Source organism: Euprymna scolopes, chromosome 2 (assembly GCF_053919585.1).
Source record: "Euprymna scolopes isolate OS-2025 chromosome 2, ASM5391958v1, whole genome shotgun sequence".
Lineage (NCBI taxonomy): Eukaryota > Metazoa > Mollusca > Cephalopoda > Sepiida > Sepiolidae > Euprymna > Euprymna scolopes.
In genome coordinates this window covers 193,120,483-193,146,675 of record NC_136483.1, presented here as the reverse complement: position 1 = coordinate 193,146,675, position 26,193 = coordinate 193,120,483, and the positions used below count along the sequence as shown (strand labels likewise).

The 26,193-nt window shown below is 35.4% G+C and overlaps 1 protein-coding gene across 1 annotated transcript in view; it reads right to left on the bottom strand.

The window, feature by feature from the left end:
* LOC145300683 (phenylalanine--tRNA ligase beta subunit-like) overlaps nucleotides 1–25,884 on the bottom strand; it is a 48,811-nt gene extending 22,927 nt beyond the window's left edge. Inside the window, exons 1-8 of the mRNA XM_080144506.1 lie at nucleotides 25,698–25,884; nucleotides 19,706–19,761; nucleotides 17,816–17,916; nucleotides 16,275–16,331; nucleotides 13,513–13,585; nucleotides 13,334–13,393; nucleotides 11,630–11,685; nucleotides 4,883–5,033 (exon numbers count right to left, since the gene is read on the bottom strand). Of these exons, the coding sequence (XP_080000632.1) occupies nucleotides 4,883–5,033; nucleotides 11,630–11,685; nucleotides 13,334–13,393; nucleotides 13,513–13,585; nucleotides 16,275–16,331; nucleotides 17,816–17,916; nucleotides 19,706–19,761; nucleotides 25,698–25,755 (612 nt within the window). The 5' untranslated portion in view covers nucleotides 25,756–25,884. The remainder of the gene's footprint in view (nucleotides 1–4,882; nucleotides 5,034–11,629; nucleotides 11,686–13,333; nucleotides 13,394–13,512; nucleotides 13,586–16,274; nucleotides 16,332–17,815; nucleotides 17,917–19,705; nucleotides 19,762–25,697) is intronic.
* Nucleotides 25,885–26,193: the final 309 nt, after the last annotated feature.

Genomic DNA, 26,193 nt, shown 5'->3' with positions numbered 1-26,193 from the left:
TTTCCCGACTGCTGGAAAACCGCCTCTGTGGTACCAGTCTTCAAGAATTCTGGTGAAAGAACTGACCCACTAAATTATCGCCCCATTAGCCTCCTCCCGCTTTTCGCCAAAATATTTGAGTCCTTAGTTAATAAAGCCCTAGTCCAGCACCTAACAGCTGCTAAACTCTTGACTGACAAACAATATGGATTCAGGCAAGCCCGTTCAACAGCAGATATCTTAACTGTAGTTTCTGAACGTATATACCGTTCATTGGATAAAACAGGGGAGGGTAGAGCGGTGGCCCTTGATATATCTAAGGCTTTTGACAGGGTATGGCACGATGGTCTTCTAAGGAAAATTAGATCATATGGAATCACTGGAAGAATTCATAACGTAATTAAATCCTTCTTAAGTAATAGAAAAATCAAAGTTGTCCTCGACGGACGTACATCCAAACAATATGACATAAATGCGGGAGTGCCTCAGGGGTCTATCCTTGGACCTCTATTGTTCCTGATATTCATAAACGACCTCCCTGATAATATTGTTTCGGAGATGGGTATATTTGCCGATGACACCACTCTCTATAACAGATATGAGGGGAAAACAAATGAACACATATCCAAGAAAATGGCAGAAACACTAGAGGATGACCTCCAATCCGTAGTGGAATGGGGACAAAAATGGTTGGTCTCATTCAATGCTGCTAAGACTAAGCTTGTTTCCTTCAATAACTACAAGAAACCTTCTCTACCACCAATAGCAATGGCCAAGAACACATTGCCTGAAAGTACTTCTTTTAAACTCCTCGGCCTAACGTTTACAGGGAATATGAACTGGAATAGATACATTGAGAGCATTGCCAAGGCTGCTGCAAGGAAGGTTGGCTCCCTCTACCGTGCTAGAAAACTACTTACGCCTGCCAGTATCCTATACCTCTATAAGGCAACCATTCGCCCATGTATGGAGTACTGTTGTCACATCTGGGCTGGTGCATCTGCTGCTTGTCTCTCGCTCCTGGACAGGGTTCAAAAAAGAGTCGCAAACCTGATAGGTCCTGAACTGTCATCTGGGCTTCAACCTCTGTCCCATCGACGAGATGTTGCATCCCTCTGCCTGTTCTACAAATACTTTAATGGTGAATGCTCTGACGAACTGCAAACACTTGTACCTCCCCGACGTAACTACCCCCGACAAACCCGACAAGCTACTAAGTCTCATCCCTTTACAGTGGAGATCCCTAGGTGCAAGAAAGCCTTTTACTCCAATAGTTTCTTCCCCAGAACTGCGGGTCTTTGGAACTCCCTTCCGGGATTCTGCTTTCCCAACTGCAATGATATGCAGAAGTTCAAGTGTAATGTTAACAAACATCTTTCTACTCTTCTCCCTTCATAATGACCCCGCTAATTAATTCCCTAATAGTAGCCCCCTGCTTCAAAGTGGCACTGTGCCTTGTTTGGGGTGAAAATTGAATAAAAAAAAAAAAAAAAAAAAAAAAAAAGATAAAAAAAAATTCAGAAAGTGGTTTGGAAGCACTCAAAGACCAATTGAGATACCTCAACGTTGTTTTAGGTGTCAAAATGAACACCAGTGGAAATAAAGTTCAACTGGAAGCTGCTCTCTCTGACTACTTGAAAAGAAATCCAATTGATTCATCTCCACCTCCACCAAAGCAACAAAAAATGTCTTCCCTAAGTGAATCTGCTGAACATTCAGATAACTCCTGCAGTTGTGAAGAAGATCCATCTCAGAATATCTTCAATTATGAACATCAAGGACAATGGGTAGCTGTCTACTATGACACCAACTTTTACATTGGCCAAGTCATTGATATTATATCTGCATCCAGCACTGTAGTAAAATTTTTAATGCAAACAAAAAGTAGAAAAGATTATTTTCGATGGCCTTTATCAGATGACATTGCACAAGTAGTCAGCATTTGTCTACAGATGGGATTTTGAGGTAATGCCAGTTTCAAGTGATGGTAGGATTTGGAGGGTTCCTGAGATATCTACCATAGCAGAAGCCTATGAAAGAATTCTGATAGAAGATCGATAAGAAAGGAATTGTAGTAAGACCTAAAATATCTTTCTTACTTGTTTTTTAAATTGAAAGTTTTTCAATGTTTAAAAAAAATGATTTGTGCCTTTTCTTTTGTATAAAAAATTTCTAAATATTATTGTCGTCGGTGCTTTTTTGGCGAGTTTAAATTTCCCAAAGTAAAAGTATTTCTGTGGCAAAAAGTTTTTGTTATTAGAAACAAGGCAACCATTTTTTTGAATTCCTAACCCCAAAATTAGTAAAGTTGCAAAGTTTCAAGCTTCTACCACCAATGGTTACAGTTTTACAGCAATTTCAGTAACGTATACTTTTGACTCATTTTTTTTACCTTTTTTGCCCTTTTTACAAAATTGCCTGTTTGACTGCTTTTACATGGTCCACAATTGAGTGGTTTTATCAATTTATAATTAAAAGAAAGAATTATCTTGATCTCTAATGTGTTTTGAATCATACTAAGAAGATTCAATACATTAGCTATTAAAATGAAATTGATATGAACAGTTAAAGTTGCATTTCCGTGTTGTATTTTCACTGTTTTCGCGTTGATAGAGGGATTTTGCCTAGTGTTTAAGTTGTTTTCATCTAATATTTATTGCCTAAATTTGTATTGATTTTCATCTACTACAAGATGAAATTACATTTATAAGGATTTTTCATTTGTTAGTAGCTTACATTTTTAGTTATAGACTATGAAATTTGGCTTCTCGGCCACGATAGCAAATTTCAACTTTCCGACAAACTTTGAATGATCATAACTTGATGGTTAATTGACCTACCAAAATAAATTTGGTATTTTTGTAAATGGTTTACAAAAGTCTACATGCTCACATTACTTTTTTTTTAGATATGATAAAAATAAAATTTTGGTTTGGGATACCTACTTAGATGTAAGGGGTAATTGGGACTTTGCCTCAGAAAGATTAACAAGATGTTGGTTTACGTTACATTTAAAGTTCTACATATTAGTACAGTCTGGGAAGCAGGTAGCAGGAAGGGAATTGCAAAGTCTAGCTGTTCAAGAGAAGAAGCTATAAGAGTAGAAAGATGCACCTGAAGGAGGTTACATTGACAGAAACATTGTGAAAATATACACTTAAGATGAGAACAGTTGTCTGAAGAATCCAAATAATACGACAAATTTTTTGTTTAAGATAATTAGGAACGGAAAAAAAAGGTTAAAAAAGAAAATGAAAGATTTGATCATAGATTAAAAATTAGTCATTTCACTTGTTATCTTGTATTCGATGTGTCAAATTCTTAATCTGGCAAGAGAAACAAATTTCAAAAAAAAACAGAAATAACAATTTTTTTTGTCATTTTGTGGGATTGTAATGAAATAAGATAAAAGAAAACTGTTTTTTAAACGATATTTTTATAGAATTATTATTTTCAGATTATGACACAATGCAAATATCAGCAACATATAATTCTTGTAAAGTCCGACTGCAAGCAATCAACATCATTGTACTATCATCCTTTGTGCGGTGACATATGTGATGGTTTATAAGTTTTAAAATCTTTAAAAATATCACAAAAGATTACTTTTCATGAAGCATCCTACCTTGACAGAGTTCAAAATAGAGTTTGCAGCCTAGTAGGAGGTGACATTTTCTCTTCCCTGCAACATCTTTACCAAAGAAGAGACGCTGCAAGCTTGTCTCTGCTCTATCATTATTTTCATGGCAAGTGGTTGTCTGAGCTCCGATCTATTGTCCCTCTCGCTAAGCTTTCACAAAAAACATCCATCTAGCTGAAACCACTATCAATAATTTCCCCCACTCTTTATCCGTCCCTAAACCTAAACGTAGATTCCATGAACAAAGCTTCTTTCTTAGAACTGCACACTTGTGGAACTCTCTTCCATTTCTCTGCTTTCCAACTGACTACAATATGGTCATCTTCAAGTCCAACATAAATAAATTCTTGATAAGCCGTCCCTTTAAGTAATCCAATTTACCAAATTTCCACTACTAACGATTACTATGACATTGTCCCATTAACCTATATCCTCGAGTGGCCTCCAGGCCTTGATAAGTGGTGACTCTGTTGTAATAAAAAACAAAAACAAAGCATCTTTAAAAGTAATTAATTTAGTTTGTTTTGGTCATCATTTTCAGCCATCTTGTAATATTTTTCATCATTTCAACTGGCAATCTATCCATCTCATTAGTTTTTATCCTGGAGTGACTTTTGACATTGAAAAATGGTGACCTATAATTTTTTTTATTCTTATTTAGAATTTAAACTAAAAAAAAAAAAAAAACTACAAAAAAATCTTTATGATGTATGTACCCATCATGAAACAAAAATGTTATATTCCAAGAATCACATAAATTGATCAAATAGTTTTATTTTTATAAAGAAAATCATTTTTAAATGATTTAGAGAGATTAATGCAAAATCGTTAGCGTTACAAGGCTGATCTTGGAAGTTAGAATTGTGGATTTATTTGCCCTTCTTTTTTTTCAAGATGGCAGTGCGAGACAGTCCCTCTTCAGTTACTCATAAAATGTTTTCATAGTTATTTCCTACTCTTTTTGTTCACACACACCATCCATGATTAATATGAAATGTTAAACTTAGTTTTTCATCGTTTTTCCCAGAGCTTCTATTCTGGCTTAGGGTTAGGGTTAAGATTCATCATTCTTTCAGTTATCCGGCGCGCAGTAAAAACAGTTTGGTGACCGCTGATCTAAAATAATTATTATTTTAAGAATCTCAATTAAAGAAATGTTTTTTTTCCTTAATTTTTGCAGAGTCCATTTATTTTTTTATGCGTAAACGAGGGGTGAGGTGGGAGATATTTGTTTCTTTTTTTTTTTTTTTTTTTTTTACTTACTGCATACAAATCCATGAGTTCATCTGCAGAGTAGGATTTTGTTTGATTTAATGGTTTAAATTCAATTTCAGATGGAGGCAAAGCTTCATAACTGAAAGGACCTTCAATTGTATCAAGGTCGTGAGTCCCAATTGCCACCAAAGCACGTTTTCTAAAAAGAAAACAAGAAAGAAAGAAAAAATTTAAGTTTAAAATTTGAGAAACACTTTAATACAAAAAAAGAAAAAAATGGCGCAAGTTTAAGAGGAGGAAATTTTAATTGAATGCCTCTTCACATTCTCTAATACTTGATTATTACATACGTTCACGTGACTGAACTGGGCTACTCTTGTCTGGCAAGTTTGACAATACTGGTTTGATAGTTTGTCTGGCTGCTGTATTCCAACTGACAGTACAGGAGCCCTAACACTTTGGTAGCACTTAGAGTGGCTGCTCTATCATCAGTTGTATAATATCGGGATAGTAGTAGTGCCATGTTGCATAGAGGAAGGGACCCTGTACTCATCTCTGGTGGACTTCCCCAAGGCCACAATCCTGTGGATGAAGAGTTGGCTAATGATTTTCCTGTGTACACATGCACGCCCACTTTGTCCAACACCTCTCACCCTAAAACTGAAACTATTAAATAAAACAACTAAAAAAAAAAAAATGTGATCAAACTAGACACACACTCAAAAAAACTAATTCGCCTCCTCCCTTGAAGCTTTCATTCATAAATATCCATGAACTTAGATGATGTAGAATCTTTTCTCCTGGAAAACTCTCCGGATATCTTAGCACTAAGTGACAATAACCTACACTCTTCCATCTCCTTTAACATGTCTGATTATCCAACTTTGCCATAAAGACTCAGACAGATGCATGCACAGATTTTTTCACTAGAGAATCCAAACTAGAATTAGACAATCAAGCCTTCATGTGCTTTAGACTTAACCTGCAACATAGAATTAGTTACTTATATTTTCTCTACCGCTCTCCCTCGATCCAGGACTGTATCCTAATCAACCATGTTTCTGACAGCGTAGATGTAGCACTCTCCCTGGATACTATCGCCCAACTAGAAGTACTTTAACGGTGAATGCTCCAACGAACTGCAAGAACTTACACCCCTTCAACGTAAATACCCCAGACAAACTCGACAAGCAGCAAAGTCCCACCCCTTCACAATTGAGATCCCTAGATGTAAGAGAGCCTTCTATTCCAGTAGTTTCTTCCCCAGAACCGCTAGACTTTGGAATTCCCTTCCGGGTTCCTGCTTCCCCAACTGTACTGACATGCAGAAGTTCAAGTGTAATGTGAACCGACATCTTGTTGCTCAACTCCCCACATAGTACCCTTGTAGCTTATGTCCCTGATAGTAGCTCCCTACATCAAAGTGGCAATATGCCTTGTTTGGGGTGAAAATGTAATTAAAAAAATAAAATAAAAAAAACTTAATGTCCACCACAGTCATTGGCTTGGTTTCTCTAGTTATGCAGACATAACTAGTAGTATCACACATAACTTTTCTATATCCCATTCCCTTACATAGACAGTCACATTCTTGACCCGTCTCCCAGATCGACAGAATCAGTAAACCTCATTTTTAAATCTATTTCTGATCACAGTCCCCAAGGATTGTGTACCAAATGCCTATAGCCCACTCAGGAACGCTGACCATGTTGTGATACTGGTAGACATCAGCCTAATTTTTTTTTTTTTTTTCAATTTTTTGCGATGAGGCTTCATAATCAGCCTAAACTATTGACCAAGTTCAAGATCCACTGCTCAAAATTAGAAGGTACTTCAAGAAGGCTGACTGAGAAGGCATCAAGGATCATATCAGAGATGCCTCATGAAGCAGTATCTTTTCTCTTCCTGAAGAGCAATGTGCAAATGAGGCTACTGAATGGTTTAAAGCAGCAATGGTGTGATACTATAAAGTGGCCCTGAGGTGGATTTGAGCTGAGAGGGGAGAATAGACAAAGGAAGAGGAAATAGCTTAGAATAAACAAAGAAAGAGGAAATATCCTACAATCAACAAGAGATAGGAAATAGCAAACAATAACTATAGAAATCTACTGATAAAACAGGGAAGGGCAGTTTCCGTTAGCCAGGGTGGGGTGGACGACCTGAGAGACAAAGACAGAGGAGACAGTCAGTTGACATCTAGATGCGCTAGACAGTGGATGGAAGTTGGACAGAGTTAACAACTAGATACCCTTGACGTCGGATTGGAGTTGATAACGATTATAGTTGAACAGTTATAGAGTTGACTGTGAAATAGACGTGGACAATTTTAGAGTTGACTGTGAAATAGACGTGGACAATTTTAGAGTTGACTGTGAAACAGAGATAGACGAATGTAACATCAATAGAACGGGGAGAAGACACACCCACGCTCACAAGTCCAACAGTCAATTTATATGTGAACATTGGCGCTTGTGTTTTTCCTTTCTTTGTTCATATTTCTATTTTGTGAACCGCGTGTGTTCTCATCGACAATCGCCAACAGGAAAAGGACGATCCGGTCATAAGAGGAATAGAGGAATAATCGAACGAAAAATCCACGGTACACGACGTTGGGAGTCGGCAATCTGGCATGGGGCGCACGTCGGGTTACAATGGAAACACATGTTCCAACACAGAAGTTCTATAGCAAACCCCACTCTCCCCAATGGTTTACTTCTACTTGTGCAGCTGCCATTGCTCAAAGGCAGCATGCATTTCCCAGACTTATCCTACATAAATCCAGAACAAATAGATAAAAGTATACAGAAATGATTGTAAGAGTGAAATAGTTGCAACCAAGAGAAGGCATACCAAATTAACCAGAAAATATATTGAATCGCAGAAATTAGAAACCTGAGAATATACTGTACCTCTACAAAGCCACTATTTTCCCATACATAAAGTATTGGTGCATCTGTCACTGGTCTCTTGTTCTTAGACAGGATTCCAAAAAGAGTCTCAAATCTAATAGGCCCTATACTATCAACCAAGCTCCAACCTCTGCCCCATCGCCGAAATGTTGCATCCCTGTCCCTGTTTTATAAATATTTTAATGGAATGTGCTCCAATGAACTCGAAGTACTTACACTCTCTCAACATAAATACCCCTGACAAACCCAATATGCAGCAAAATCTCACCTTTTCACTGTAAAGATCCCTAGATGTCAGAAAGTTTTCTATTTAAATAGTTTCTATCTTCAAACTGGCAAACTTTTGAATTCCCCAAAAAACAGGAGTCTCATTAATTTTTTTTTTTTTACATGGGTGTCACCACTTATCAAGGCCCAGGAGCCACTCGGGGATAAGGGTTATTGTGTGTACACTAATCAGTGGGATAGTATCATAGTAATAGTTAGTATTGGGGATTTGATAGGTGTCATTACTTAAGGGGGCGGTTCATCAGGAATTTGTTTGTGTTGGACTTGAAGACATCCAAGTTGAATTCCGGGGGGGGGGGGGGAACAGGCAAGCGGCAGAGAGTTCCACAGCCGTGCAGTTCTAAGAAAGAAGCTTTGTTCATAGAATCTACGTTTTGATTTAGGGACGGATAAAGAGTGGGGAAAATTATTGACAGTCGTTTCAGCTAGAGGGGTGTTTTTCGTGAAAGATTGTCGGGGGGGGGGGTCAGAGAATGGAGTTCAGACGAGCACTTGCCATGGAAATAACGATAAAACAGAGATAGGCTCGCAACGTCTCTTCTGTGGGAGAGAGGTTGCAGGGAAGAGAAAAGGTCATCCCCCACCAAGCCACGAAGTCTATTTTGTACTCTGTCAAGGCAGGATAGACTGTTTTTAGCAGCTTCTGCCCAGATGTGGCAGCAGTACTCCATCCTTGGACGTACTTGGCTTTTATATAGATAGAGAATTGCATCATTAGTGAGATATCTTCTGGAGCGGTAGAAGGATCCCACTATTTTCCCAGTGACCTTGGCAACAGACCTGATGTATGTGTTCCATTTCAGATCAGGAGTAAAGGTCAAACCCAGAAGCTTATCAAAACATGGGGCCTCCCCTAGACGAGAGCCATTCATTTCAATCGATGCCAGATGGGGATCAGAGCGTTTATGATGTAATGATAGGAGCTTAGTATTAGATGCATTAAAGGTAACAAGCCACCTCTTCCCCCACTGTACCACGCGCTCAAGATCTGAGGAGAGAGAATCAGAGAGAACGTTGTCATTTACGGCCTTTGATGTGTTGCCATAGATAGTCGTGTCATCAGCATAGATGTCAACGAATGATTTTAGTATTTGTTTTGGGAGATCATTGATGTAGATCAAGAAGAGAGTTGGGCCCAGGATGGACCCTTGAGGAACTCCAGCATTAATACTGTGGGCCTCTGATTTCTGCCCATCAACCACTACTCTTATGAGCCTATCAGAGAGAAATGATTTAATGATAGAGAAAACATTTCCAGTTATACCATAGCTGGAAATCTTGTGAAGTAGGCCTTTATGCCATACCTTATCGAAGGCCTTTGATATGTCAAGAGCAATTGCATGTCACTAAGAAGGTTATTTCTGCTGAGGTGGTTGACTACTTCTCTATTTAATATGGATTCCAGCAACTTATTCATGACACTCAGGAGACTTATTGGTCTGTATTGAGAGGGAGATGACTTATCACCTAAATTCTTAAATACAGGGCATACTGATGAGGTTTTCCAGGGTGTTGGAAAGCACTTCTCCTTAAGGCAACGCTTAAACAGTTTCGTAAGTATGGGGGCAATTTCATGTTGTAGCTTTTTTAATATTATAATTGGAATACAGTCAGGGCCAGTTGCTTTACTGGAATTGAGGTTCTTGATTAGGTTGGCGACCTCACGCACAGATATTTGTATGTTACCTAGCGTGTTGTGTGTTGTAGGAGGAAATACGGGGAGTTGATGGCCTTCGTCACATAGGGTAGAATTTGCTGCCAAGTTTTTGGCAAATAGTTTGGCCTTGTCTGATGCTGACGAGATGACCTCTGGACCATTGATAATGGTTGGGATAGAACGCACGTTTCTGTTCAGGATCCTATTTGCTATTTGCCACAACTGGTGGGAACCAAGCCGCTGCTCAGCTACTTTGGATTTAACGGATTGAGCATATAGCTCTCTTACATTTTTTATTACTCTTTTACAGTGGTTGCTGGCGGTCCTGAAAGCAGCTTTAGTCTCAGTACATCTATTACGTTGGTAGCTATGGAAAAAGTGATTTCTATGTGCGATGCTAGCAGCACATTCAGGGGAGAACCATGGCTGGCTGTTAGGTTTTTGTTGAAAATTTTGGATGGTATGAATTGGTCTATGCCAGCAAGTAACCATTCAGTCAGGTCTGATACTATAGAGGACACATCCTTTTTAAACATGGAATGGAGAGGTAGATCAGATATGAATGTACGGAAGCTATCCCAGTCCGCCATAGAGTATCGGTATACAGTACTGTGGAGAGGTACGTCTGAAGATTATTATATTTCATTTTTATCTTAACTAATACAACGGAGTGGTCGGAGGATCCCAGAGGAGATAGAACATCACATGAGCATAGCTCAGGGGAAGTGGAGAGAAAAAGGTCTAGAAGGCTTGCATACTGACCGGTAGTATCAGGCAAATGGGTGGGCTCGCGAACAATCTGAGTGAGGTTATAGGCAATGGCAAAATCATGACAGAACCTCCCCTCATCATCAGTCTTATTTGAGTGGGTCAACCATTCAACATTGTGGACATTGAAGTCACCGCAAATGTGAATATTAGCCGCGGGATGAGCAGACAGGATGTGGTCAATTTTCTCCGATATACTCTTAAAGATAGTAACTCCGCTGTTGTGGGGGCGATAGAGGGCAAATATAAATGCAGTGGTATAAGCAAGTGCAACCCGGAAGCACATATAAGGTAGATTAGGGTCTTCTCTGGATATATCCCTGCCACACGGGAAGCCATCTTTAATGTAGGCACATATTCCATGCCCATGGCGATCTTGGGGGTCAGATTTAGATGTTAAGTTAGAGTATCAATCAATTAAGAACTCATCTAGGGAGGTGGTCGGCCCTATTCCAGTTTCACTTAGAAAAAATGTATGGTTTTGTCTCTTGTAATTGGGTTTCAACCTCTGGAAGGTTGGAACGTAGACCCCTGACGTTGGAGAAGGAGACATGGTAGTAGGGGTCTATGTTGGAGGATAGGGTTCTAGGTTTATTCGTGTTTTTGTTTTGAAGATATTTCATGTTGAGGATTTTGAGATTTGTGGAACAGGTCAGCATACTTGGTTAGAGCAGTACAGAGAGGAAAGAAATGATTTCGCTTGAGGCTTACTTAGCATAATGCAAAGTTCTTTGTAAATCAACTACGTTAAAAGTAGTGGTCAAATGTTTGTATAAAAGACATTTGATGATACCGTTTACAGATGCCAATCCCATGGGTCAGAAGGAAAACTGCCGACTATCAACTAGATGGTTGTAATCCCTGGCTTGGGATGGGTGCTTACCTAGCTACAATGAAGAGCTGTGATACAACAAAAGAGTTTGTCTGTGGATAACTAATATATATATATATATATATATATATATATATATATATATGTATATATATATATATTGGAGAGAGAAAACGAATTAAAAGAATACCCATCAGACAATTTACTGTCATGAATTCTTTATCATCTATTTTTTATTAGTGTTTTTTTGTGGTTCAGACAATTTCGTTTGTATGTTCTGCTGCAGATATTAGAGAATTGACATAATATTCTGTGACAGAACAAAAAAAAAAAGTTTTTACCTGCAAATATTTTGATGTAATTTTTCTTGGAGATCGATGAAACTGTTGTAACGTTCCTGAAAGAAAAAAAATGGAAATTACATTTTATTCTTCCATTTTCCTTGACTTAATTTACGCGAAGAAACAAAGAAAATGAGAAACGGATGCATTCTTAAGATGCTTCCATTCAACTGGTGCATTTAACGATATTTGAACTTGAGAGCCAACATATTGAACAGGACTCATATGATGATACATGTATCTGCCTAAAATTCAATTTTGAGAAAAAGTCATGTCATGAATTTAGCTGGTATAAAACTTCCTTAGGCTAACGTCAGCTTCCTTCATTCATTTTTTTCTTTCTTCTTTTTTCCAAGTAATATGCAAATATTACACCATTTTATGCCCTCTTACACAGATGAAATATATATATATATATATATATATATATAACTACTTCATTTATTCACATAAATTAATATACAAAAGTATAAATTTATACGTAAACTTAAAATATTTACTTCAACAGTGCTCAATATGTAGGTAGAGCTAGTTAGTAAGTTATAAAATATATATGGCGATTAAGCTACACTGAATATTCCGTGTTTCATCTACTCTAGGATTCTTCAGGCGTATGCGAGAATTTTGTGGTTGTCTCACGTTTTTATATACGCACCTTCTATTGGGGTTTTTGTTAGCCAATCAGCTTTCTAGTACTCACCGCATCCTTCCTAATCAGCCAATGAGCAGGCACTTACAGGACAAAGGCCCATTTGACCTCCGGCTGACCCGTTCCTTTGTGTTTGCTATTTAGAGGAGATATCTAGTGTCTTGACCTGTTTTAAATCTAGGTTAAGTTTTTTTTTTATATGTTAGTTTAAATATATATATATATATATATAGATGTGTGTGTGTGTGTGTGATATGCATGTTTATTTATTTAATTTGTTTATTTTCTATATGCATGTTTAATTTGTTTATTTTCTATATGCATGTTTACTTATTTAATTTGTTTATTTTCTATTGTTTTTGTTAGTTTTAAAATTATTTTGTATCTTTATCCTAGAGTAAACTTTATCCTGTGAACACAGTTGTTTGCTATTTCTCTCCTACAGTTTAATAGATGTTGAGGTTCTTTAAAGTATAGGATAGCAAATTTTTCGTGAAGGCATAATCTACATGGATCGTCTAGGTCTCTACATGTGTTTGCTTGTCTTACTATTTTCCATTTGACTACCGGCAAACATCCGCTTTCCTTGAGTTCCCAGTATTTGTTTGCTAGCGTGGTTTTCATACGGTGTTTTTTATTATTGAATGTACTTTTGTGGTCATAATATCGAGTTTTGAAATCTAAGGAAATCATATCTATGTAATATTTCTTATTATTCGGGTTTTCTTTCGCAAATATTGTTGCCTGGTAAACTATACTTTTGGTTAGACATTTATTCTGAAGTGGGCAGAGTGTGCGGTGTCTACAGTTGCATTTATCTTGTTTGTTATTATTTTTATTTTTATTTCTTTCCCTGCTGAAAGCCTGACTGTCTATCCAACCCAAGCATTAAGCCTTCTCTTCCCAGCAAAAATCCTCCCCTTTTTTCTTTAATGTCACAAAAATATTATCTTCTAGCTTTAATTATCTCATCCTAAATTTTTTTAGTTCTCAATTTAATTTGTAAATTGATTCATGTTTTAATTTGAACGAAAACAAAAGAAAGAAAATCTCACCTTGTCAAATGTAAAATTCCGCAAAACAGCTGCCACACAATGAGGACGCACTTGGTCAGTCTACAAATGAAAAAGGAAAAACATTTTTCTCAGTTTCTGGTAATATCAGTTTTCTCTCTCCTAAACTTGTTTATATCAGCCATTTTTTTTCTTCAAATAAAAAATATTATTTTATTTACCTCCGGTTTGATGATTAACTTTTGACCTTGACCATCAGCAGCTTCGACTTTTGAATAAATTGGTGCTTCGATTCTGAAAAGAAAATTTACATTATTTTTAACCGACAATCTTATCAAATGTCTAATAAAATAAATGTAATCAGATGATCACCTTTGTGATCACGCTACGATAAAACAACATAAGATGAGTACTTGATGTAAATCAGTGAAGTTCGGTGTGTGTGTGTGTGTGTGTGTGTGTGTGTGTGTGTGTGATAACGTCACATGGAGTAGAAAAAGGGACCTCAAACATTGTTCGTCGCTAGCTATTTGGTCATGTCAGCCTGGTCTACTCTCGCCTGGCTTTGATTCCAATCTTTCCAATCTCTCTCAGACAACTTCTAAATCACCAACTGTCCCAAACTGAAAACTCTCTTTAACTGTCGTAAACTCAAGATTATTCACAAACTTTCCCCATCATAAATAGTTGCAAAAGTTATTGCCACTCCTAAAACTGTTTGTAAAACTAACTGTAAATATATCGACCTCTATTGTACAATATTTTGTCCCAATCACTGCCACAACTTGATTAACAAATCTATTTCACCTTCCTTTGTGTGCCTTAATGAACAACTTCATCTCAATTACTTTTTTTTACTAAACTCACTTCCTATAACCCTTGTTCTGTTGATCAACTTATTTACTCTTTTTTCTCTTCCTAAATTGGGGGGGGGGGGGGGTTACATCAATAATATTACATAAAATGAAAATTGCTTGATTGCAGAAATAAAAAGTTTTTAAGTAATGGCTATTCACCCTACCATTCTTATGTCCAACCATACTGATTAAATGTTGTAAAATTGTCTGTTGTGTCAACAGCACATTATCAAATTTACAAACAGATTTCTAAAAAGACTTAATGTGTTAAATTCTCTTTCATTTATGTATTAATTTATTTACCGAATTGTTTTTCTTTCTACACTTGTCCCGGAACACCTCTTCCAAATACAATTGTTAAAACTGATTGCTATTTATTGTTGTTAATTTGTGGCTTGTAATTTGCTCACTAAATTCCCTCAAAATAAACATGTTCTCCAATTTTGAATTTCAACATATTTCCACATTTCTTTTGCAAAAATAAAAAACTGGCGACGCCATTCCATTTTTAGTATTCTTTTCAAAAAGACATACTAATAAATGCGCCGTCTAGTGTCGAAGTAATGCAAAAGGGGTAGATGATTTCGATTCAAATCAAGTTGGGAATGACTCAAGGTTATTCTAACAGAAGAATTAAGGACGTTAAATTTGTAACTTTCTTTCTATATTTCAGTTAATGAGAGGGAAACCTATCGCCATACTTTCCCCTAAATAGGCCTATTGTATTTATATTAAGTAGAATACTTAATATTCGTATAAGTTTCTCTGTTCTTTTTCTTTTTTTTCTTAATGGAGAGCAGATAATGCAATGTGAATGCGTTGTCAGCAGCTCCCATAACTCTTGCTTCTCCTAATTTGTCTCTTAGTCCTCGTGTTTGGAACGAGTGATTTTTCTGACAAAGGGAGAAGAAAAAGCTATCTTCTAGGTCAGCAGAATTTTGCGTTAGCAGTAGCCTGAGATATTGGAAATTTTTCTGTTTCTATTTCTATTCTTGTGACCATGTCACTAGTAAGGGTGCCGGAGGTAAACGTTTTTCTGGGCTAACATTATTGGCTTGATAGTCAGGGACCCGAACCTTGGACTAACCACTAAGGAGGCCGTCCTAACAGCAGGTGTAAAGTACTGGGGCTGAAGTATTGTTGTCATATTTGGGCTGGTGAATTACTGTCCCATTTATGGGTTCTTGATAAGGTGCAGAAACATATCTTTAATTTGATTGGCTCCACCTTTTCTTCTTCACTCCTAGAAAAAACTGAGATTAGCAACATCACATCTGTCAGGTGTTGCTAATCTCAGTTTTTTCTATAAATACTATTATAGCTTGTATCTTTCAGAATTGTCTGATCTATTTCCTGCTTCCTTTGTTCTAGCTCGTTTGACTCATTGATCTAGTGGTCTCCATTAATTCATAGTTTTAATACCTCATTGTAATGCAGCTTCTTATTCCAGAAGCTTCTTTCCAAGGACTACATGATTGTGGAACTCTCTTCCTGCTCACTGTTTTCCTACAACCTTGGTCTTTTCAAACTAAAATCAGCATCTCCTGTCTTTACGATAATAATCTTTTGTTTTTGTTAGCTCCTTACATCAAGTGGCTACATGCCTTGTCTTAAGTGATTTCCATTCAACAAAAAAAATTGCATAAAAAAGTTGATATCGTACCACCACCACTACTACTAAACATGTACAAAAAATAATACACAAAATTTATACCTAATAATAAAAAGAAAAACAAAGCTCAACTAACCGGAAATGGAGGATCATTTTACATTAAATTTATATGCAAAACTGATCCCCACTCTAAATTGTGAAAAAATTTTGTTATTTTTTCTCTTTCTGCCAGGTTTTTCAAGGTATCCACATTGCTACATAAACTTTTAATATTTTCATTTATACCTTAAAAGTAAAATATCTAATGGCATTGTTCTTGCCAACAAGCGGCCTACTATGCTTGTTATTTATACCAAAGAATTAATATCCTGCAATCATCATTAACGTTTGTATCTTTAGAAAGACAATAAAGGTCACATTCACCTTCACATGTGTCCCAGTTCATATTGATCTCATGGTTAAATGATTTTTTACACATAGTTTATTAAAAAAGAAAAGGAAAAGATTAACTTACTTTTGCAAAAAGACCAGCAAACCACGGCTCAGGCCTTCCAAACAGAGCAAGTCATATCTGAATAATAAAAAAATAAACATCGCATGAAATTTATTCACTCAAATTGAAATAGCTTTTGTGACTTTTTTTTAGTATTTGAAAATCAAAAATGTCCAGAGAAATATTGCAGTGTTTATTCTTGAAAAGATGTTTAATTTGCAAGTTGAAATCTAAATTATCATTTCTAGGATGAAGTTTACTGGCAAAAAATTGCATATTGACTTTTTTGAATAATTTCATGTTTTGAATATCATTTAACTTTCTCAAGCTGTTTTTTGTTTTGAACATTATTACATTATAGGAAATAGATGGTGTTAGTTAACTTGGAAACCCTCTGGCTAATTAGGTTCCATGCTTTCTTGTTAAGAATATCTGTAAACTGATTTTTTTTACACATAAATATGTTTATTTACATTTTTTTACAAATAAATATTTACATTTTTTACAAATGAATATGTTTATTTATATTTTTTATAAATAAATGTTTACAAATAAATATGTTTATTTACATTTTTATAAATAAATGTTTATTTACATTTTTTACAAATTATTTACATTTTTTACAAATAAATGTTTATTTATATTTTTTACAATTTACATTTTTTTTACAAATAAATATATTTACATTTTTTTTTACAAATAAATATGTTTATGTACATTTTTACAAATATATTTATTTACATTTTTTACAAATAAATACACTTATTTAGATTTTTTACAAATAAATACATTTACATTTTTTACAAATAAATGTTTATTTACATTTTTTACAAATATGTTTACATTTTTTACAAATATGTTTGACATTATTTTTACAAATAAATATGTTTATTCACATTTTTTACAAATATGTTTATTTACATTTTTTACAAATAAATATCTTTATTTACATTTTTACAAATAAAAATGTTTATTTACATTTTTTTATACATAAATTACAAATAAATGTTTATTTAGATTTGTTTTTAAATATTCTTAATTACATTCTTTTAATCAATTAAAAAAAATGCACTAATATTACGTCCTATACTAAATCTATCTTACTCAATCTAAAAACACTGCGAACATTACATTGTTTGAAAATAAACACATTCAAAAATATATGTAAATAAACATATGTTAAAAATACATATACATATATTCATTTGAAAAAAAAAATCAGTTCACGAATGTTATTTAAAAACAATATTTTTTATCAAAAAATTGTACGAAAATGAAATAAAACAAACAAAAAAGTGTGGAATATAATTGGCCATCGGTCACCAAATTAATAAACACATTCTATTTCGGATGACGTGTTATGATGTGTAAAACAGGAAAAGTTAATACACAGTTTCACCAATTGTTTTTTCTTTTTTGACAGGTACTAGCAATAAAATGCCAAGAACTGTTTGTTGTGTCAACAAGGGATGGGGCTCTATTCGAAATCAATGAATCAGAACAATCTTTACAATGTAAAGAGATGTGTTAGCATTGAAAAAACTCCAACTGGTTTTGTTTACCTGTTTGCTGGGATGTCAATTTTGTAGACAATTTCATCCGACAAATTTTCAGATGCTTCAGTTACGCCTTGTTCTTTGGCGTGCATCGCTTTTTCAGAAGTCTATGTGCACACATACAAAAAAGAAAATAAAAAGAATCAATTATAAATAAAAGTATCAAACGATCCACAAAATTCAAGAAAAAAAAACAAACATCAATGATTTTGCAAATAACTTTTGTTTTCAGAGCAGACATTTTGTTAAATATTAAGGTGATTAGGTTGGTTAGTAAATAAATGTCCTAGTGCATATTAATTAATGATTAGTTTGGATGTTTTGTCAAGAGAAAAGTCAGCAAAGTTCAAGCAGATGACCCTGTTATTATAAGTAAAAATTGTGAGAAAAAAGTTAACAATATTTAGGTGGATAAAACCAATAAAATCAGAGTGGGTATTTATTTGCTTCCCCACTGAGCAAATTAGGCACAAAGCTGTTTTTTAATGTGGAGAAGTGGGAGGGGTAGGGGAAAGGAGGACCAGCTCCCTGCCTCTTGGTATATAGGGTTGCCTCTACAGGGACCAGAAACTGATTGCCACAAGGGCAATGGTTTTTCAGTTTAGCATCTGCCGGAACAGATACTACACTTTGATCTTTGATGCTCGGCCCAAAATCAGAGTGATAGAGAAAGTATTTTAATCAGTCTTGATGGAAGTATCCATGAGACATTAATTATGTTTGAATACAAAGTTAATATAATCAAACAATGTGTTTAAAACATGATTAACTACTCTTTCTTTTCCCCCTCTTTTGCTTTTTCAACCACTAGACACTCATAAATAAATTCTTAGGTTTCTAAGTAATGATTTGTTTGAATAATTATTATAAGAGAATGCATCAGCAGCCTTTTTGTTTCAGCTGCCAAAACAAGCAACAATAAAGAGACATGTGTAACAAAAAATATCTTCAGTCAGGAGGACAACATCAAATGGACAGGGGCATGCACAGCACCAGGGGTTTCAATGAATGCTTTAATTTGATTGGATAATCAATATCAAATGATTATGCAAGAATTATTAAAAAAAAATGTGTTTAGAGTAACAATTGTATTAGATTTCTCGGCATTCCGGCATGTTTCTCGAGACATTCCATTATTGCATTACCTCCCTTGTTTTCTATACGGTGATAGTTGATTTGGCATCCCCGACGAAACATCTTCCCACAGATATTTTAACTGAAGAAATTTATCCCATTCTTAGACGAATTATTAGTATTATTATTATGCTTATTATTAATAGTAGTAGTAATAGCAGCATAGTAAGTAGTTTACATATTATAATACATAATTTCTGTTGGAAGATGTTTCGTCAGAGATGCTATCATCATCGAGAAAACAGGGGATGTAATGCAAGAATGAAATGTCTCGAGAAATATGCCGGAATGCAGAGTTTTCAATGAGCAGAGAATGAACAGCTGTAACGAGAACAACTAAGTATCATTTAATTTGATACAACCTAAGACACCAATGAGTGCATGCAGAAGAGAATTGCATAAAAATTTGTATAAGAGAGTCAAGTAAAAAGCAATATTTGTTTTTAAAATCGTCCTTGGGGAAAACATGACGTATGGAGATGTTCTTTTATATTTATTATTTTGCTAAGACCAGCAGATGTCAATTACAGATCAAAGAAATTATTGTATGGCAGACTAGAAGGACAGTTAATGGTTTACTAAGGCACTGTCTATTTCAAGTAGACATCGTCTCTATTATATATTCGGAAAGATCTTCAAACCTCAGAGGAGGGGGAGGGTATCCTTGCATACAAACTGAACAACAGATACAAATGAACATGACCACAGGTGCAAAATTTTACAAAAGATTATGAAACGAAGAAATGAAAAATGGCTGCTTACGATTTCATCCAATTCAAGGCCATAATCAAAACAAAGGTCGGCAAATTCATCATCGGCTGAAAAAGAGAAAGAAAAAGACATGAAGAAAAAAATGGAAGACGATTTTTCTTTTTCAGATAAAAAAAAAAAGGAAAGAAATAATGCCTTGAAAATTTTCATAGCAAAAAAGCCTATTGAACTACCTCCTCAAAAAATAATACATTAAAAAAAGGAGTATTGGTGACTGATGTGACTGTTTATATTTCTTCTCACCATGAAATTTTGTTAAGATTTTTCATGCAGAAATCTAATTAAGATTTTAATATTTATTATATTTTTCAATCAATCAGAGAGCTAGGATTTCTTCGATCAGGCACAAACTAAATAATCATACAGGCAAAGACTGCCTGGAGTTGATCTCAAAGTATATAAACAGAATAATTCTATCTCCAAATAAAACCACAATTTCAGTCTAAAAAGAATTAACAGTTTTTTTTTTGGAGGGGGGGGGCATTATGGCATTCATTTTCTTAGGTTTAATAACAGATTTCTTAATGTGAATTCCTATCCCAACCAAATCAAAACATGCTCCACAGTTTAGAGCCTAAAAATGGCACACTAATTTAACTGACTCGCAGCTTTTAGAAAAACAAATTAGCTGTCCCAAAACCAGAGGACCAGCTCTAACTGCCCCTTCTCATAGGCTGGAATATATTTTTGACTAGAATCTAAGATTTCTGATCTTTTTCTCAGTCATCCCCATTCAATCAACCAGTACCCCAAGATATCAACTTGATATCACACACCAAAGGGCTTATCTACAAACAATCTAAGATCATTATATTTCTTAAAGTATGTTACTCTCAGTGTGAACCCCCATTTAATGAAGCACTTATTTTATTTCAAATAAACAAAAACCTCTCTCTGAGTTGCCAAACAAAGATATTAGGTTGGTGCAAAAATAATGTCGTTTTTTAACATTGAACTTCAAAAGATCATAACTCCTTTCATAATAAACTTTATTAATCGAAATAAGAACCATTAGAATTGACACATTTTTGCCAACGAGAAACAAATTTATTTATCCAATTATCATAGAAATCTCGAGTTCTGGAAACGATTGAGTCATTGAAGGCCGATTCAGCATCATTTTGACTTCTGAAGCATTTTTCATGCAGGAAGTTTGAAAAAGTGATAACCGGTGGGCAAGAGGTCCGGTGAATATAGTGGATGAGGCAGAGTCTCGTAGCCCAATTTGTTCAGCTGCTGCAGGGTCAGTGGAGCAACATGCAGGCAAGCATTGTCATGGAGGAGAATTGGTCTCTTCATATTGACCAATCTCGAGCACATACATTGGAGCTTCTGGTGCATTTCGTCAATTTGTTGGCAGAACTTCTTCGCTGTAATTGTTTCGCCTGGATTCAAAAAGATGTGATGGATGAAACCGGCCGCAGACCACCAAACAGTCACCATAACCTTTTTTTGGTGCAATTTCAGCTTTGGGAAGTGTTATGGAGCTTCTTCAACATCCAACCACTGTGCCAAACATCACCGGTTGTCGTAGAGGATCCACTTCTCATTACACGTCACAATCCGCTCGAGAAATGGGTTGTTTTTGTTGCGCAAAAGGAGCGTAGAAGACACCTCAAAATGACAATTTTTTTTATTACCGTTCAATTCATGCGGCACCTATTCATCCAACTTTTTTGACTTCCCTATTTGCTTCAAATACTTCCCTTTCTCTTGGCCTAACACATCTCACCTGCAGCAAGTCTGAAGAGAAGTTTTTACATTCGACAACCTCATAACTTTCGCTTCTCTTATTTTTTCATTTACTCTTTACATTCCATGAGCGATGTTTTTGACAAAAAGGGAAGAATTGTTATTTTCTGGGTTAGAATCTACCCATATAACACTTATCATTGGCAAATTTTTTTAACTTAAAGAGGAATTTTTTGTTTTTACCACTTTACATTAAGTGGCTTCATTGTCTGGAGTGATTTCCATGTACAATACAATGAAAGAAAAAAATCTGCTACTCACATGCAACACAACCGTTTACACTACAAGTTGGATGAAAAAAGCATTTATTCTAATCTTTTGCTGGGACTATAACTTGACAATGTCGTAAAACACTCCTTGAGAAATCAATTTAAAATCCCATCAATGATGGTGTAAGCCAGAATTGTGCCGCTCACATTCTCATACTGCCCAAATGAAGGTAAAACCGTTGAAACTATTATTGGTTGGTCAGCAAAATAAATCATTTGCATAAAAAAGATATGGCTTACTTCACTGTTCTGGATGTCTGTCTACAATTGTTTGTTTGGGATAAGAACTGTCCCCTTTCCACCACAGACACAGCATAGAAGTTGGCAGCATTTCGATTTAACTGAGACTTACAGAGGAGGAGGAGGAGAGGGAGGCGGAGGAGAGGGAGGCGGAGGAGAGGGAGGCGGAGGAGAGGGAGGAGGTGGCAGATTTATACTTTTTTGTAGTAGTAGTAGTAGTAGTGAATTGGTCAGCAAAACAAATCATTTGCATAAATGTAGCTCACTTAATTATCTAGAATGTCTGTCTACAACTGCTTGTTTAAGATAACTACTGTCCCCCATTCCCATTGCATTCAAGTGCCATGGCGTTTATCTGAAGGGGAAGTAAAGCAATTCATTATTCCTATCAGCTCTACTACATGAAGTGAATAAAATCGCTCGTTATTAAAGCTGCATTTGTTTCCATTACACATTTGACCAGCATCTGTCTGAATTTGACAGAGATAAAAAAACAGATTTTATTCCATTTCTGAATTTTGGAGAAGTTGAAAGCTGGCATCTTTGACAGTTCTCAGATCTGACAACACATCAGAGATCCAGAGTTCGAAAACTCCATGAACAAAGTGGAACTGGAAACGTGAAACGCATTTGTTCTGGTAGTGAAGAACCTTAATGGCAACAATAAGGCCAGAAACTATGCAAAACTTGTCAACAACATACTGACTGCTTTCAGAAACCTTATCTGCAATATATGGACTGGTTTCCTGAAAACCTGGGTTCAATGAGTGACAAGCAGGGAGAGAGATTTCATCAGGACATGAAAGAGATGGAGACCAAGTTTCAGGGTCGCTGGGACGCAATCATGATGGCTAACTATAATTGGAATCTGAAGAGAGACCTCTTTGCTGCTGGGCATTCTGAAGAAACAAAATTTCAAACCCTGAAGTTTGAACAATGGTGAAGCAACATGCAATTTACATGTACTTACCTTTATAAATGCCGACCATTCAGTTCACAGTAATCAATGTTTCAGGTAATTAATAGATTTTGTTAGCAAAATCATTTTCCTCTTAAAAACATATTTAGGATGGTGTGGGTTGATAAAAATCAGTTGATAATGCCACAAAAATGTAATCGATTTTGTCTCAAAATCTGATTTTTTTTTTTTTCAACTTAGAAAAACCTGACCTGATGGAGAGAAGCAAATGCCATTTCCTGATTCAGCAAAACTACGCGAAATTAGCTGTGGAAATCTAGACAAGAATCAAAAAGTAAAAAAAACTGTTGCTCAGTGTTATCTAAATGATCCACATTATCATTCTTAATCGCAAAATACAAATTTAAAAAATCTAAATTTGAAACTTCCGCTGCAGAATGGGCCGAGAGACAGTGGTAATTCTTTGTTAAATGATGATGAGCTTTGTTTAATATATATACATATATGAGAGAGAGAGAGAGAGAAGATGTTTTTTATAGGCGGCAAACTTTAAATCTACAACTCCATTTGCAGATTTGGCAACTATTGGTTATTTTGTAGTTCAGCTTAGTTTGGCAATTCATCACAAAAAGTTTGCCACCCAAGCAGCATTTGATGAATTAATAATTTAAAAAAAAAAACGAACCTGTCAACTGGCTACTTTGTGCAATTTAACCCTAGATTATTTTCTTTGAGGATATGTAAAGTCCTATGTCTATGCTAACAAACTAAACACAATAGACCACTTGAAAGACAGCATTCAATGCATTATTGGTGAAATACAGTCTAATTTCATGGGTAGAGTTTCCGAAAATTGGACCTCTAGATTACACCATATATACAAAAGTTGCATGGCTATATAGTGTATATGTGTGTGTGTGTGTATGTGTATATGTGTGTGTATGTTTCTCTCTATATCTGTATATATATATATATGTGTGTGTATGTTTCTCTCTGTTTTTTCTCTTTCAGTCAAAGTTATAAGATGCCCTCTTCCTGGGGCTAACACTTTAACTCTATATGAGATGCATAGATATTCGAATGTTCCATTAAAGTTCTTTATCTCTCAAACACGGAGTCAATAAAAAAGTTGAGAACATAATTTTCCTCCTCCCAATTAATCATTTTCATATGTTATAGTATATCTTTCTATTTTATTTTTTTTTTTGTCTCTTCATCTCACTGGATTCCAGGACAAGAATTCCCCTTGTCTGGTGGAGTATCCAGCTTTGTACTGCTACTTGAGGTAACATCACTTGGAGAAGGCGAACCATTCCTCGTAAGTTGGGTTAGCCATATCGAGGAGATCTTACTTGGGCTGTGAATACGAAATGTGATTTTAGAATATTTAGTTAAGGTTTACTAATATGGAAAAATATCCTCATGCCAGGTTGTCCTGACAAACCCATGTACAGAGAAGCCTTAGACACTCAAGGATAGTGTCTAGTAAGATTTCAAGTTGTGTGTGTATGTGTATGTGTGTGTGTGTGTATATACCAATCATGTCACACCAGTTCTCTTATATGACATCATCACGGCACACCAGTTCTTGTCAGATCACCGAAGTTAAGCAACGTTGAGCCTGGTTAGTACCAGATGGGTGACCATTTGGGAATTCTAGGCGCTGTATGTGCTCTCCACTTATCTCGGCATTTGTTTCCAGTCGTCTTGAATTTTCAACTTGCCACTGGTATTTAACAATGTCAACTCAGGAGAGGTGTGGTCGGAGATACCCACTGTAAGGGTGTCTGCATATAGAATTTTTGTGCTACAAAAATTCTACGCGCAGACACCCTTACAGTGGGTATCTATAGTCTATCAAGACTGAAGAAAGCCATCATATATATATATATATATATATATATATATATATATATATGTATGTATGTATGTATGTGGGTGTGTGTGTACGAATCGTTTAGATCCAAGTTGTCTATTAGTATACTCAGTATACTAATAGACGGTATACTATGCTGCTAAAAGCTTATGGATTTGCTTGTTTGCGGCGATGCACATTTGATGGCGTCACAAAATGATGACGTCATTCATCAAATCAGACGATTCACGATCCTTCGTCGACTTAACGAACGTTTAGTATCCTGAAAGGAGGGAATCTATCAATAAACTAAAAATGAAAGTAACGTTGCGCGTTATCGATTAGATTTTTGCGCAGCGTTTTTTTGTTTTTTGTTTGTTTTTTCGGCATCTCTTGAAACGAAACAAACCAACTTTAGCCGAACTTTAAACCTAAAGCTTAGGCTAACGTTAAAGAAAGAAAGAAAGAAAGAAAATAGTCGGTAAATTTATACAAATACCGTGACAGCGAATTAGTAGAAAAAAATGTACCCTAGTCTGCTTCAACTTTTATAGTTTCCCTTTTCAAAAACCCGAGTTGCATTTTGTATGATCGCCTTTCGACTGTTCTTGTAACTAATTACTGGATTTTACTGAGACAATATGTACAGCCATGGGGGTTGATCTGTACAGACACCAAACATTAAAATCACTAAAGACTGAAAGTGAATAATTCGTCAGTCAAGAAATTAAAATAAATCGCAAAATCGAAACGAACTTCTTAATGATGGCGAATATTTTGAGAACAAAAAAAAATCTTTCTCTCTCTCTAAAAATCAACCCGATGTAACAAAATTAAGTTAAAATTAAAAAATCAAATCGCCAATCTCATTTAGACGACAACAACTCTACAATAATAATAATGAGAAAAACAACAATATAAGTCCATTAAAGTCTTATATCAACTTACTGTATTCTTTGTCCAAAGCTTTGAACAAAGCCGCTCGATTCAGTGTAATTGTCGGCATTTTGAGGACAATTTCTTCCTTTTTTCTTTGGCCAAATTTCTTTGCTCGTTGTCTTAATATTAAAGATCGGCGAATTTTCTGATGAAATCAAATCAAAAAATGTACTCTTCAAAATTAAAGAGCGCAGAGTTATCTACCTTTATCATTATATAATTCATATATAAATCATCACAGCGACAGCCTACTTTTTTTTTTCTACATTGGCATCACCACTTATCAAGGCCAAGAGGCCACTCGAGGATAAGGGTTAAAGCGTGTACAGCAGAAATTGGATAATATAGTAACCGTTAGTAATGGAGATTCGGTAAATTTGTTAACTTATATATAATCAGCAAAAGTTTTACTATCACGCACATCGTATTTTAGTACAGAATAATAAAAAAAAATAGGTACTTGTTTAGTTTAATCAAGACATTAAAACATGAAAATATAAAAAAT